General features: G+C 37.8%; 1 protein-coding gene across 1 annotated transcript in view; it reads right to left on the reverse strand.

The window, feature by feature from the left end:
- The window catches only part of ABCA1 (ATP binding cassette subfamily A member 1), a 154,139-nt gene that overhangs the window by 66,041 nt on the left and 73,244 nt on the right, over positions 1-14,854 (reverse strand). The window contains exon 8 of the mRNA XM_043973487.1: positions 5,291-5,383. Coding sequence (XP_043829422.1) covers positions 5,291-5,383 — 93 coding nt within the window. The remainder of the gene's footprint in view (positions 1-5,290; positions 5,384-14,854) is intronic.

Consider the following 14,854-nt stretch of genomic DNA (forward strand, 5'->3'; position numbering starts at 1 on the left):
TGGTACATAGAGCCATGTCAAGACATAAATTTACTGCATGTAGTTGTTCCACTTCAAGGAACATGATTTCTCATCAGAAGCATTATTTCCTCAATGGAAATCCCTAACCATCCCCCAATGCAATCCAAAGGACCAGAGTATGTCTCTCCTTTACAGTGGTTCAAAGAGTGCACTAAAAATCTATTAGGAATAAAGATAGTCAGCATCAATGTCATGGGTTACTTTAAAAGCTATCTTTAAAAAATTCTTTTCAAATTGCATTCCTACATTTTTATATTTTTCATATATTATTATAGCAACTGGAAACATCATAGTAAAAAAATAGGATTTCCAGGAAAATGTGCATTTTGACATGCTAAATGGAATGTTTAGTCAGTTAATCAACTAGCATTCATTAACCTCCTACTATGTGCCAAGCACTGCACTAGGCACTGGAGATACCAAAAAAAAAAAAAGGTAAAAATTAGTTCCCAGCTCTTGAGAAGCTCACAGCCTAGTGAGGAGACAACATGCAAAGAACTATGTACAAACAAAGTATACACAGGATAAATTGTCTAAGAAGAAAGGCACTAAGACTAAGGAGGGGGGCAGCTAGGTGGCATAGTGGATAGAACACTGGCCCTGGATTCAGGAGGACCTGAGTTCAAATCTGACATCAGACACTTAACACTTACTAGCTGTGTAACCCTGGGTAAGTCACTTAACCCCAAATGCTTCACCCAAAAAAAAAAAGACTAAGGAAGACTGGAAAGGTGTTCAAAAATGCTCTTCCCCTTCTACTCCCTTGCATAAGTAGCTATACCAATGAATGTGGAGGTACAGATAGAACTATAACTATAGCCGTCCCATAATTTCACACTTTAGAAACCTCTAGATTTTTCTTACTACCATGTATTTCTCATGAGGCACCATTTCTGTGACTACAGAAACGTCAATCCCAGCTCATTCATTAAAGTAGCTGTAATGAAACAAAATTAGTGGTCAGACACCATTATTGTAAAATACAATGAGCAATTAGCTCAGATACCTAGTGTCACACTCATGAGAATACAGCCTCATTGCTTTAATCCCCTATATGAGCAAACTGGGTTTATTCTGTTCCCTGGCTATACTCTTCACTTTATCTGGCTATCTCAGACATGCTGATAAGTGAACAAATGATGACCCCACCACCGCTTCTGAAATTATAACTCAAAAACCCAAGGTCAACTGACACCTGATCAACAGCATCATAGGAAAAGACAGCAAATTTGGGTTTGTTTTCACTTTTAAAACATTCATTTTTCTCCTATTATGTTTGAAGAGAAAAAAAAGAAGAAGGCAGTATCTTATATAGATCAGAAAATCTGGCAAAGCAAATTAAGGGGGTTAATTAAGCAGCCAGTTCTTGACAAATAGCTCATTCAGGCTGAGATGTGAAAAAATCTTGGCTTTAATACCAATGTCCCACCTTCATCAGAAATCCACACCATCTAGGTACTCTGGTAGATTGGGCTCAGGACTAGGGAAACAATCCATTTAAATGTTTGGTGTGCTAAATGGAGAGTGGGCATGTGTGACTAGGAGAGACAGGAGGCCAGTCATGTAGCAAGAAGGAGAAATAACATGCAGACAACTCTGAAAAACTAAAAGGGTTCCAGCATATTGGGTTAAGTCCTCTATGAAAAATTATGGACAAGAATAACATGCTAAGAAGGCAAGAAGGGTCTTTTATCGTTTTTTGTTGTTTTTTTGGTGGAGAGAATAACCACACAGTTAACACCACAGGTTTGCCCAAGTGAAGAGTAGGGAAAGGATTAACATTTATATAGTGCTTACTTTGCACGCACACACATACACACACACACACATACACACACACACATCAGGTACTATTCTGGGTGTTTTTACAAATACTTTTTCATTTGATCCTGACAAAAAACCCCTAAGGGGTAGCTGCTGTTATCATCCCATTACACAGCACCTCAGGAAACTGAAGCAAATAGAGGCTCAATGACTTCCCCAAGGTCATATAGCTAGTAAGTATGTGAGGCCATATTGAAATTCAGGTCTTTCATTATTCCAAACCCTGAATTGTATCCACCATACCATCCGCTTTCTCTGCACCAAAGATGGAAGAATTTTTGTATGCCACAAGTAACACACACACACACACACACACACACACACACACTTCAATATCAGAAAACTGTTTTAAACAATTTAAGAAGAATCATGAGGGCTCTGTAGCATTGTACAAAACAAATGAAAACCCCTACAAAAACAAAGCAGCCTTCTTTCCAGTGGCCGGTAAGATAAACAAGCCAATTGATTCTTTTCTTTCCCATTTGATCGAAGAAAATGAGCAAATCAGACAATAAGTAACTGGTCAAGCAGCCTAGGGGTGCTTTGATTATACTACCATGAAGAGCCCAAAGCCATTGTTTGCACTGGAATGGGGCAGCAGCTTGCAAGGTACAAGGAAGCAGCTGCCAAGAAAATATGCGTGTGGCTCAGTTTAAGAGTTTCCGCCACATCAGCAAGGCGAACATCACATGCTTTCAATTTTTTTTTTTAACCCCAGACAAAAGGCAGGCCTGGGTGATGTAACAGGAAACAGCTGTAACCAGACCCTGAAGCAAATTTATGATACAGTCTCTTCTGTAACAGTTACAGCTTTTGCCTCAGTTAAAGTTAAGAAAAGAAAGAAAGAGGTTGTGTCCACTTCAGAACAAATAACCGTGGTGCACAGCTTCAGATTAAACCAAATCAATTGCTTATCTAGTTGTTGGGCTCAATATGTTTCCCCATTTACCCTCTGGATGTAGGGAATCCAGTAACCTCAGATGATCCTTACTTCTTCATCTGTTATAAGGTTACTAGAGTTCATTATCTACAATAACTTGCCTGACAGAATTAAGGCAGGTGAGATTTTTTTTTTGATCCCCTTTCAAACTAAAGTTTTCTTCAGAGGGGTTAGGAGTGGAAGGATGATAACCTGGAAAGAATGCTATATTTGTAATCACAGCACCTCGGTCTGAATTCCAGCTTGGGCAAGTTACTTAAACTCTATGGGCCTCAGTTTCCTCAAAATGAGGGGCTTGAAAACCTCTAAGGTTCCTTACCAATTTAAAGTTAATGAATGATGTCATGTTATACGTCTACTCCTACCTCCATAGACTGTAGGTTTCTGAGGGCAGGGACTTTTTCTATACACAGTGTCTCGTACATGGTAGGCACTTTAAAACTGTTTGCTTGCTTCGATTCAATTACTGTTCAAAATAATAATTCTCAATTTGAAGGTAATCAAATTTCGAAACATTAAATGGCAGATGGGTTTGTTGGGCTTGGCTAATAAAGCATGTTTGAAAGCCTATGAAAGTTAAAAAATCAAGACAAACTGAAAAATAGCAATGGCTCACATTTATTTAGTGCTTTAAAAAAGTTTACAAAGTGCGTTGCATACATTATTTTATCTGAGTTTCATAACAAGCCTATGATGTAGGGGCTCTTACTATCCCCATTTTATAGAGAACAAAACTGGGGTTCAGATAGCCCCAAACCACCCAACTACTCAATATTTGAGGTAATATTGTGACCCAGGTCTTCCTGAATGCAGGCTAGATCTCTATTCACTTAAACTGTGGGTCATGACCCCATAGGAGGGCGAGTAACTGAATGTGGGGGGGGGGGTCGCAAAACATTTGGCAACAGTAAAAGGTTATGTATACCTATTTCATATACCTATATGCCCAGGGTTATGTAAAAATTTCTTTGGTGAAAAGGGGTCATGAGAAGAAAAAGTTCATGAAGCCCTGCACTAAACCATATTACCTCTTTGAAAACAATTTTTTAAAAAGTTATTAAGGCCAATAAGGAGAAAATATGATCCCATGGTCTTTACCCACCTAACTATAGAGAAAGAAAATGGTGAAATTATAGAAGAAATAAGAATTGTTATTGTCATGTACTTGTATTTTTTGGGAGGCAATGGAATTAAGTGACTTGCCCAGGGTCATATAGCTAGTAAACGTCTGAGGCCAAATTTAAACTGAAGTTCTCCTGACTCCGGGGCCAGTGCTCTATCCACTGTGCTTTCTAGCTGCCCTGGATTGTATGACTTTTAACATGATACAGGGTGTCCCAAAAGTCTTAGTGAAGTTTTGTGTATTACTAGTTTAAAACTGCACTAAGACTTTTGGGACATCCTGTATCATAAGGGTGTATAATTGTCATGTTGTATAGATGAGGAAAAACAGATAAATAAATGCACTGAATTTCATTAAATAACACAAAAACCAGAGAAAGGCCATCAGCATCAGCAAGGGAGATCCTATATACTGGGGGTTTTTAAACCTAGGATCAGTGAACTTAGAGGAGTCTTTTACTGTTTTTATTGTTTATTTTGATCACTATAATATAATGGGTTTCCTTTTTATTCTGTATTTATTTATGTACTTTTTCTTATGTGCTTAAAATCATTAAGTCTAAGGGAATAACTGGAAGTCCAAAGTCATCCATGAGACCTACAGCCCCTCCTCAACAAAGAAAAGGTTAAATACTCTCTACTCCATGGAATATTTATTTATGGAAAGACATATAAACGATGTCAGCAGAGGATGAGAAGTTATGGAGGGCCTGTGATCCACATCAACAGAAGAGATTCCACCTAAGAGATCCCTTACTTAGGCATGTGTTAAAGTAGAATCACAGTCTTCCCTGTTTTACCAATTACACATTGGGCCTTCGTGGTACCCACTCTCTTCTGATTTTTACCCATAAAGCTCTGCTCAGGTGTAGTACTTCCTAAAGGGAAAGGACAAATGGGTAGATATGCCTCCCAGTTGGATGAATCCAAGTCAAGCATCTGTCTGAGGCTCAGCCATGTTAAGAAAATAAACATCTTGGCTCTGATGACAAGATGCCACATAAAATAGACATCATATTAACAGGTTGACTTGAGTAACCAGACAGCCAGATGGAGAAAGATCTGGATTTTAGGTCCACACATTATTCCCCCAGGCCAGAAAACTCATATTTTGTTTAAACAGATTTTTCACCATTAATGAATAAATATGGGCAGAATGTAGGTTAAGGAGACAGCCAAATGCAGCACACCAGAAGAAAAATTCTCCCTGAAAACCAGGCATTTGAAGTAAAAAAGATAAGAATAACAATAATGAGAGGGCCACCTAGTACTTACAAATTCCTTTGCCTGAATGCAATGAACAGTGGCTGGCCAAACCAAACTCAGATTGCAAAAGAGTAATGGGCAGGCCTGCTTCCTAGGGCTCCAGCTAAAGCAACTTACCTCTTTAGCCAGCTTTCCAAGACTCTCTAGCATAGTTTTCATTGTTTCAACCAGCTCCTGGTTTGGCAGGATAGAAGGGGAGTTTATTTCTTTCTGGAATGAAAAAAAAATGGTTTTGAGCTCAAATGTAAATCTGTAGTCACTAAAAGAAACAAACAAGTTAATTCAAACCATTCACCATCTTTAACTGAAAACACACATACCTCAAACCTATCCTCCCCCAAAAAATCCACCACAGTTATCCTGAACACATTTTTTCAACTAAAGTTTACCAATACTTTTATTAATGGTTTTAAAAAATAATTTGAAATAATATAAAATGTAAAACATACAGGGGGCAGCTAGGTGGCATAGTGGATAAAGCACCAGCCCTGGATTCAGGAGGACCCGAGTTCAAATCTGGCCTCAGACACTTGACACTTACTTGCTGTGTGACCCTGGGCAAGTCACTGAACCCCAATTGCCTCACCAAAAGAAAAAAAAATACATGTCTGCTTCCTGACTATTGAAGATTTGGTGCGTGTGTGCAAATTAGGAGAAAATCTGACACTAGAATTTGGAATCTAAATAAATAAATAAAAGAACTTGGAATATATCCAGATACCACAACCTCTAACCACAAGCTCCTAACTGTGACCATGTTTCCTCTTAGGGAACAAGAAAAGACAACGAGAACTGGAGGGAAAAGCATACAGGGTCACTCTAGAGCCACCTATCTCCATTAACTTAAAAACTGAGACAAGAATTTTAAAGCTGAACACCCTTCCCCTCCACCCCTAATTGTAATGCTACTAGTGTCATCGAAAGGGGTCTTAGAATCTGAATACAAATCTCACTTCTTGCTACTTACCCACATATCCGGACCTGAAAAAAATTACTTGCCTTCACTGGGCCTCAATTTCTTCATCAGTAAAACAGAAAAGATAGCATTAGATAACTTTTTAGTTCTCTTCCTGCTCTAAACCTGAGATTCTATTTCATTTGATTCTAGCCATTACCAATACTTCAAGAATGAGGAAAAGTTTGGAATAAAAAATAGGTATTTGTTTGATCTCCTTTAATTTAGTCATTGACACCACTGAAATCCAGCAAAAGCTAAGCTACCTTTATATGCATCCTGTTGGTAAAAAGACTAGAAGCAACCTGGATGTGGATCCTATGTCAAAAAGACTAGTTCCAGAATTCTGAGTGAGGAATTACTTTTAAAATAAATCTTTAATGTATCTAGGCAACTGATATGAACTAATGCGTTTACTTTCATATACAATGGATTTTGAATTTCCTTTCTTTCAAAAATAAGAAGTCTGACTACAGAACAAGTTAGCAAAATAAATACTGAATAAAAATAGGGAAGGTAAGTGGCCTCCTTTAAGAAAACAGTGATTTCCATGCCTAACAACTTGAACTACATTTCTCATTGACAAACTACTCCAATCCAATAATCTAAAATGGCATCCTCAGGCTGAGCTCATTGATTACCGTAAGTATTTCCGGATGTCTACTTTTCTTAGACTATGATATAATAACAATAGTTCACATTTATGTAGTGGTTTACATCTGTAAAATTATTTTCTTTTTGTAATTATCCTGTGAGATAGGAAGTACAAACATTATTATTCCCATTTTATAGATAAGGAGAGTGAGGCACAGAAAGAGTATCTTTTCCAAAGTCATTAAGTCACAATATCAGGCCTTAAATCCAGATCTTTGTACTCTTAAGTCTTTCAACATTACCTACTTCCTCTTAAATTTCTTTCCTTTACAAAGTCTGAATGGAAAATAAGTTTATGATCCTTTTTTCTACTTTCTCCCTCTATGGGACTTACATATCCCCTAATCCTATCCCTCTTTACTTACTAGAATGTGCACATTATGCATTCAAATGCTTTTTGATGCATTGTGCATTCGTATGGCCAGGGCCCAAATTTCATGACTGAGTAGTGGCTTTCTGGTAATGACTCATATGACCATACTTAGCCTACATATTTTATTTGAGGACCAGTGTAACTATTGCTGAGCCTGTACCTAATACCATTCCAATGGCCACCTTGTTACTAGTTCTTGCACCACATCACTCTATGTCGACCAACTTTGCAAGCTTTCACTAGCTATCCCCCATGACTGGAGCATTCACTCTCTCCTTCTCCCTCTCCCTCTACCTAGCCCTATCCTTTCATCTCCCCATCTTGGCTTTCCTAACTTCCTTAAGTCACAGCCAAAGTCCCACCTTCTACAAGAAGCCTTTTCCCATTTCCCTTAGTGCTAGTATTTTCTCTCTGTTTCATATCTCCAATCCATTCTCTCTATAATCTTATTTGTAAAATGTTGTTTTCATGTTGTCTTTCACAATAGAATGTGAGCTCCTTAAAGTCAGGGACTATTTTTGCTTTTCTTTGTAATCCTAGAATTTAGCACAGTGCATAGTAGGTGTTTAATAAATATATGCTTGATGACAGACTGACAATAATACATGATGAAAAAATAAAGACACCTGAAAAAATACATGACAAAAAACTATTACGAACTTGATAACTTTTAAAAATCCATTTGTGCTTCATCAACCATAGTGGTATTTCTATATGTTTGAAATATAGTACAGATGTGAGAAATGTTCACACCATGTATTTTGTTCTACTTAACTACTGAACCTTCACTTGAGGTAGGAATGAAATTAGGATCCCTCTGCAATAACTCAACAGTCCCTACAAGGTTTCTCAAACTACTGGCACTGAACAATTTTTTTTCTGAGAAACATATTATTTTAGATTTCTTACTATTAAATATATATATACATATACATATATATCCAATTTAGATTTATCATTCATCTCCATGTTCCTCACAACAGCCTTGTGATTTTTATAACTGTAATCCCCATTTACAGATGAGGAAATTGAGGCTCAGGTAATAAATGTCAAAGCCAAGATGCTAATCCAGGTCTCCAGACTCCAAAATTCAGTAGATCCTTTCTCTATAACACTGTCTCTAGGACTGAGTCCCTAACAGGCATTTTAAAAGGTCACTGCTTGACACACGGATGCTATTAATGGACTGTGCATGGTATTCAAATATTTGCAATCAAGGTCTTTTGCTATGGTGATTATAACTTTGAATTTCCACATTTATACACAATAAAAATATCATTTAACAGTACAGACAATGCCAATATTCAATGCTTTGCTTTTGACAGGGCCATTATAAAGACACCAGTAAGTAATAGGAAAAAAATAGTTGGCATTAATTAACTAGGATCCTTTTTATACTTGTCATCCAGGATCACAGCTTGTTTGAAAACAAAAATTTTAGCTTTCCTAAAAGTCCTCAGTAACAATTAGTCAATGGTAGCATGACATAGCACAGAATTGGAAAGAACTTTTAAAGTCATCAAAGAAACTGAGACCCAGAGAGATTGTCAAGATCACACATCTAATTAGAGGGAAAGAAGCCAGGCCTTGGGATGTTTGTTTCCATGCTCCACTTATTAGCTGCAAAACAATGTTTGAAATCTGCAGTTAAAATAGACTGACATATTCAAGACCCAAGGTAACAAAAACTACTCAACATCTGATTCAAAACCCTGAATTATACAAGTGATAACCTCAATTCTTTCTTTCACTTTACCCTTGCTTATGAAATAAAAAAAATGGGAAATGAGCAGTGAGAGACTGAGAGAAATACTCATAAGCTGTTTCAAAAGGTGTCTAGTAACCTCAGGAAGTTATCTTATGGGCTGGAATTTGGCCAACAATGATGCCTGAGTGGCACATGCTCATACTCTTTTCTTGCTGTGGTCTCTTACTCATATTGACTTGACAAAGGCAAATGATGTTTGTTAAATTATCTTACCAAGCTGTGCCAGTAAATAATACATATCTTGGAATTTCTGTTATTATTTTCCCAACAAAAAGTCTTTGGCCACAGCCTGTGAGAGGATTAAATCACATACACACACACATACATACACACATACACACACACATATATACACATATATATATGTATGTCACCACTGACCACAGGAGGCAAAAGATTAGCTTGTATGAAGTAATAAAAGCCCCGCTCTGGTTGGGAACTATACTTTCTGTGTTAAGCTAACTGGAATTCATGTATTATTCAATATTTTAGTTCATGACAAAATGTCATCCATATTATCAGAGGAAGGAAACACAAGTACTTTTTTATTCTCTGAAGTTTCCTGCCCACTCCAGTAAAATGTATGCGTCCCAACTGGGTACAGTTCCTAAATATCGTGTCACTCCAATGTACTGGTACTGAAGAGACAAAACTCATTATGAGTTGGCCCTGGACTTCTGGAAGGTAACATGTAGCTGCCTGGTGGAGTAGAAAGGACACTGGCTATGGAATCAGAGGACTCTAGGTTTAAATCTAGATTCTGCCACTTTTCAACTGTGTCATCTCCCATATGCCACAATTTCTTTGGGCTTCAGGTGCATCATTTGTAAAATGAGTGGGCTGGACTGGATGACCACGAAGATTCCTTCTGGGTTTTAATCTGTAACCCTACCACTCTGTGGCTCATATTTCAAATCATAGAGATAGAGGGTCTAAGTCCTACTTTTTTGTTACAGTTTTAAAACTAGTATTTTATTTTGACTAAAAGTACACTGGCAGAAAATAAAGGTGAAAATCACTCTGAAAAAGCTTTATATGTGAATGTCAGCACTGGCCCAATTCTTTAAATATGTAAATATTTCAATTAATTTAATTAGTGTGCTTTAGCTTATGAACAGATGACCTCTAATATCTTTCCAATTGTAGGATTCTAGAGTTCTGTGACTTTAGATAGCAAAGAAACTGATGAGAAAGGGAACAGGAAAACCTAATCCTAAAACACCTAGGCACCCCAGCCTAATGAATTATAATTAATAAAGATATATTATCTTAGGAATTATAATGGAAGACAATGGAAAAAATATGAATCGATTTACAAAAATCTGTTTTATATAACTTCAGGGGCACAACTAATAGATACAGTCAAATAACAGCTGTGCATATACACTTGTAAGCAGTTTCAAAAGGTGTTGTTTTGAGTTATATTTCTAATTTAATGACCTTCCATATGTGTGCTTTAAAATGTATAAATCAGATCATTCTAACTTCCCAAAAATGCTTTTTTCCTCCTTAGAATTCTTTTGTCTTAATAATTGACTCAAATCTCCATTTGACTCTGCTTATACAGGAAAAGCCTGAACGTAAGCTAAAAGATTAACCTGTTCAAAGCCAAGTCCACATTATAGGAAATGACTCAGAGGACTGATATAAAGTAGGCAACGGTTTAAAGACAGGCATTTTCACAATTGAATAATTCATAAGTTAGACAAAGAGAGTGTCTGAACTTTTTTTAATGATTCAAGTGGCAAGGACAGATTTCCTTTAATAGAAGGTTTTTGTCCTGAGTTCAAATCCAGCCTCAGACACTCGACACTTACTAACTGTGTGACCCTGGGCAAGTCACTTAACCCTCATTGCCCTGCCAAAAAAAAGAAAGAGAGAGAAGTTTTTGTTTGTTTGTTTTATCTCACCAAACACCCGTTAGTGGACTAGGGAATCATAAAGTCAGCATATTCTTTGAAGATGCCAAATAAAAGTCATTTTTTCAATTAAAGTTTATCAGTCTTTAAATGTACTTTGATATTTATGCCTTTTAAATCATATTTGTGTTTCTAATATATTTCTGAATTGGTATGGTGATAGACTCTAGGACTGCTGTCCAAGGACCAGCCTAGCTAGGTTTGAATCCATTACTAGACTGTCCAGAGGATGATGATTTGTTTGGCCACAGCAACTTTCAAGCCATCTACAGAAAAGGATAGCTACCTGTGTGGGTGCATGCAGATGTATGGAGGAAACACCTACAGTAACAAAACCATGGATCCTGGAAGTGTTGCAGCATAGTTCTCTATGTTGAAATATCTTTGTCTTTTTCCAAATAATTCTGTACTAAGAAAAAAATCTGGACCAAAAGCTCACCTGCCTTTTGGAAGTTTTAGTATTTTAAAGAGAATGAAGATGATATAATTTTAAAATATAAATGTTTATATAAATGTTTAAAATGTTACTATTGATAATCTACTAATGGGTCTTTCTATTTCTAATCTGTCTTCCAATCTATATTTCATGCCACTGCTAGCTAAATTAATCTCCATTATGCATTGTTCTGATTAAAATTCAAATTCTCCTAAAGATTATTAAGTGTTTACTATTCAAAGCACTGGGCTAAGATATAAAGACCTGGACTATACAACCCTTGCTCTCAGAGTTTATTAATCTAATCTAATAATATGCACACACAAAATCTTGATACAAAAGAAGAGGAGATAAATTAAAACAAGTGCATGCAAAATGCTATGAGAAACCTAAAGAAGGAAAGAGATCACTTTCATAAGAGGCCAAGAGAAGGCATCATGGAAGAGGTGACAGCTAAGTTGACCCTGGAAAGAAAGGAGGCATACCAACAGATAGAGATTTCAAGGGAAGAGGGAGACTGTTTCTTGCATGCAGTATGGTTTGAGTAAAAAAAAAAGATGGGAGAGGGATGGTCAAGGGGAGAGATAATGGCTAGAACAGAAAGAGTCTGGCTAGAATGTAGACAGAGTAAAGAGCAGTATGAGATCAACCTGGACCAGTGGAATGGAACCAGACTGTGAGGACACTGAATGCTATATGTCATGAATGTATACTTTATTTGGGATGCAATGGGAAGTCAGTGAAGGTTTTAGAGTTGAGGAGAGATATGAAAAAAGTGGTAGACTGGGGAAATTACTGGGGCAACTGTGGAGAAAATGGAACAAAAAGGGGATAGGTTGGTAGCAGAAAGAACAGTTAGGAGACTCTTAGGATAATCCAGACTTTGTTTCATTTTTGTCTTTGTATCTCTGACACATAGCAAGTGTCTAATAAATGCCTGTTGGTTGACTGAATGATAAATAACAAGGGATGAGGGCATGAAATGGAATGGATGCCATAAAAACTAGGAGGAGGGGCTGGAGGAAAAAGGTGCAGGGAAGATAGGAATGACAAGATTTGGCAACTAATTGGATGTGTAGAGTGAAGAGGGTGGAGAGAATCCAGTTTAGGAGTCCATGCGAGTGTGATAAGTGCAAAGGCCATTGAGGAAGGTTGGGAGTGCTGAGGTTTTTGTGGGAGAATATTGAGTGCTAGAGGGACATCAAATGAAAAGAAGCACCTAGTGGGGAGCTGAAAATACTGAACTGAAGAACTCCCCGGGGAGAGATTGAGGGCAACAGGAAATGGAAATAGAAGTTTAGGAGCTGTTAACATAACTGAAGCCACCAAAGGAGAGCACCTAAAACAGAAACCTGAGTCTGGCCACGTCACTCCTCCAAGCATAAAACCTTTAGCAACTACTCTCTGGGATGGTACAAGACCCTAGACAAGCTGGCCCCACTCCAGTTTCCATCTTTATCTCACTCTCCTCCAGCATGGCCCCCTACCATGTAGCCTATATTCCTGCTAAATTGTACAGCGTGGCATCATCTAACCCTGGCTCGCCCTCTCCCTCCTCTGTGTCACTCACACCTTTCTCTATGCCCAGAATGCCCTCCTCATCCATCCATCCCCATAGAAATCCTACTCAGCCTTCAAGACCCAACTCAAATGTCCTTTCCTCAATGAAACCTTACCTGATCAGCCCTCACTCCCATTTCCACATCTGATCAAAAAATTACTTTTCTTTCACCTGCTTGAATTTTCCAGGGGAAAAGCACACTTTTTGTTCACTTACAATCTTTCCCCCTTAAGTCACCCAGAGAGATGCTACTACCAATGCATACTTGTAAATGAATTGTCACAGACTAGAGCCCTCAATGAGTAATGGCAAGCTCACTGAATCTCTGGTTAAAGGACCCTGGCTTTAATCCTTGCTCTGTAACTCAATAGCTGTATGAACTTGGACAAGTCACACCCTTTCTCTGAATTCAATTTCCTTGGCCATGAAATATGGGAATTGGACTAATTAAGTTGTAAGATCCCTTCTAGTTCTAATATCTACCACTGACCCCTTCCTGTAAGTGGTTCCATTCCACAAGTCTTGAAAACCATTAGCCAGGGGGTACTGAGTCTGATATTCAGTTTTATTTATAGTCTAAGTCAACACTGAGTGGCAAAGATACTATTAAATGCCCTCAGAAGTGTTATTTCTGTTATCTATTTGGCCATTTTCTATTTCTGTCTATGTGTAACCCATCTGAGAGGTTAATGGCCTTCAATGACCCCCAGAGGACTCTGCCAAGAGATCCTTTGTCTAAAGGACCTGAGGTCCTCAGTCTTCGTCTGAAGGAATGTGCTGCCCTCATCGATAAGCTACATTTGAACAGAACTCTTTGTGCAGCAGAAACAGAACATTCCCTTTTATGCTGATGATATTATAGGTCAAGACTGAATAATCACACGACACAGTTTCAAATGAGTGGTTCCCGACATGGGAATTAAATCCATTGGACCATCACATCTTATGTGTTTCATATTCAAACTAAACAATCTCTAAGGAAGTTTCACATCCTGACTAGGAAAGTTCCAAGTTCAGCTTTTCAGGGGGTTCCCAAGTTCAAAACTCTGGCCTTGAAGATGGCATTCAACTTCACACAATTCCATTGTGAACCAGAAGACCGATAATGGACAGACTTCACTAAAATAGGAATGTCAGTCCAGGGATTTATCACTTTCTTTTTGCACCCCATCAAAGGGTCTCAGGGGCATTGTTTCAAATATTGAAAATATAATATGAACATGATTAAGATGGCAGAGGAGTGAGGTAGAGAAAAAGAAAACAAAGCCAGATGGAGCACTTTAGATATATTGAATCTCAACATCAAATCACAGCCATAGCTAATGTCCAAAGAACTCTGGCAAGGTTAGCCCATGTTTGAATTTGTCCCAAGTGGGCCATGAAACAAAATGTCATTAGCCAGGATGTGTGAGTATCTTGTTATCTTTCCATTCTGTCACATCCTATGGCCATTATTTTTTTATCTTTTAAATGCTGCTATTAGCACTAATCATAATTATGGTTTTTCTCCCATGATTGGCCACATAAGTAAAGGTAGTGTGGTGCAGGGGGAAAAGTGGTGGGCTTGGAGTCAGTGAGCTCCATCTGTAACACTTACTAGCTATGTAACCCTGGGCAAGTCACTTAACCTCTAGGTGCCCCAGGAAAATCTGTAGAATTCATATACTAAGTCAGATGATTTGATGGACTGAGTTCACATACCAAGAGTTCCCCAGAGCCTCTAGGTATTTGTGTAATTGAGCATACTAATCCCGGGCAGGCTGTCCTGGGATTTAATGGAACTCAGTCTATCAAATCATCTGACTTTGTACATGAGCTTTACAGAATTACTTGAGGTATCTCGAGGTTAAGTGACTTGCCCAGAGTCACACAATCAAAAAGCTTTATTTTGCTAAATTAAGTTGTTCAAGTAAAATATATATACATATATATGTACATATACAAAATATATAACAAAAACCAATTAATATATTCAGAGGATGCTAGGCTCATAGTAAGTTTAAGAGCTGGAAAGG

Source organism: Dromiciops gliroides, chromosome 1, assembly GCF_019393635.1.
Source record: "Dromiciops gliroides isolate mDroGli1 chromosome 1, mDroGli1.pri, whole genome shotgun sequence".
Taxonomy (NCBI): domain Eukaryota; kingdom Metazoa; phylum Chordata; class Mammalia; order Microbiotheria; family Microbiotheriidae; genus Dromiciops; species Dromiciops gliroides.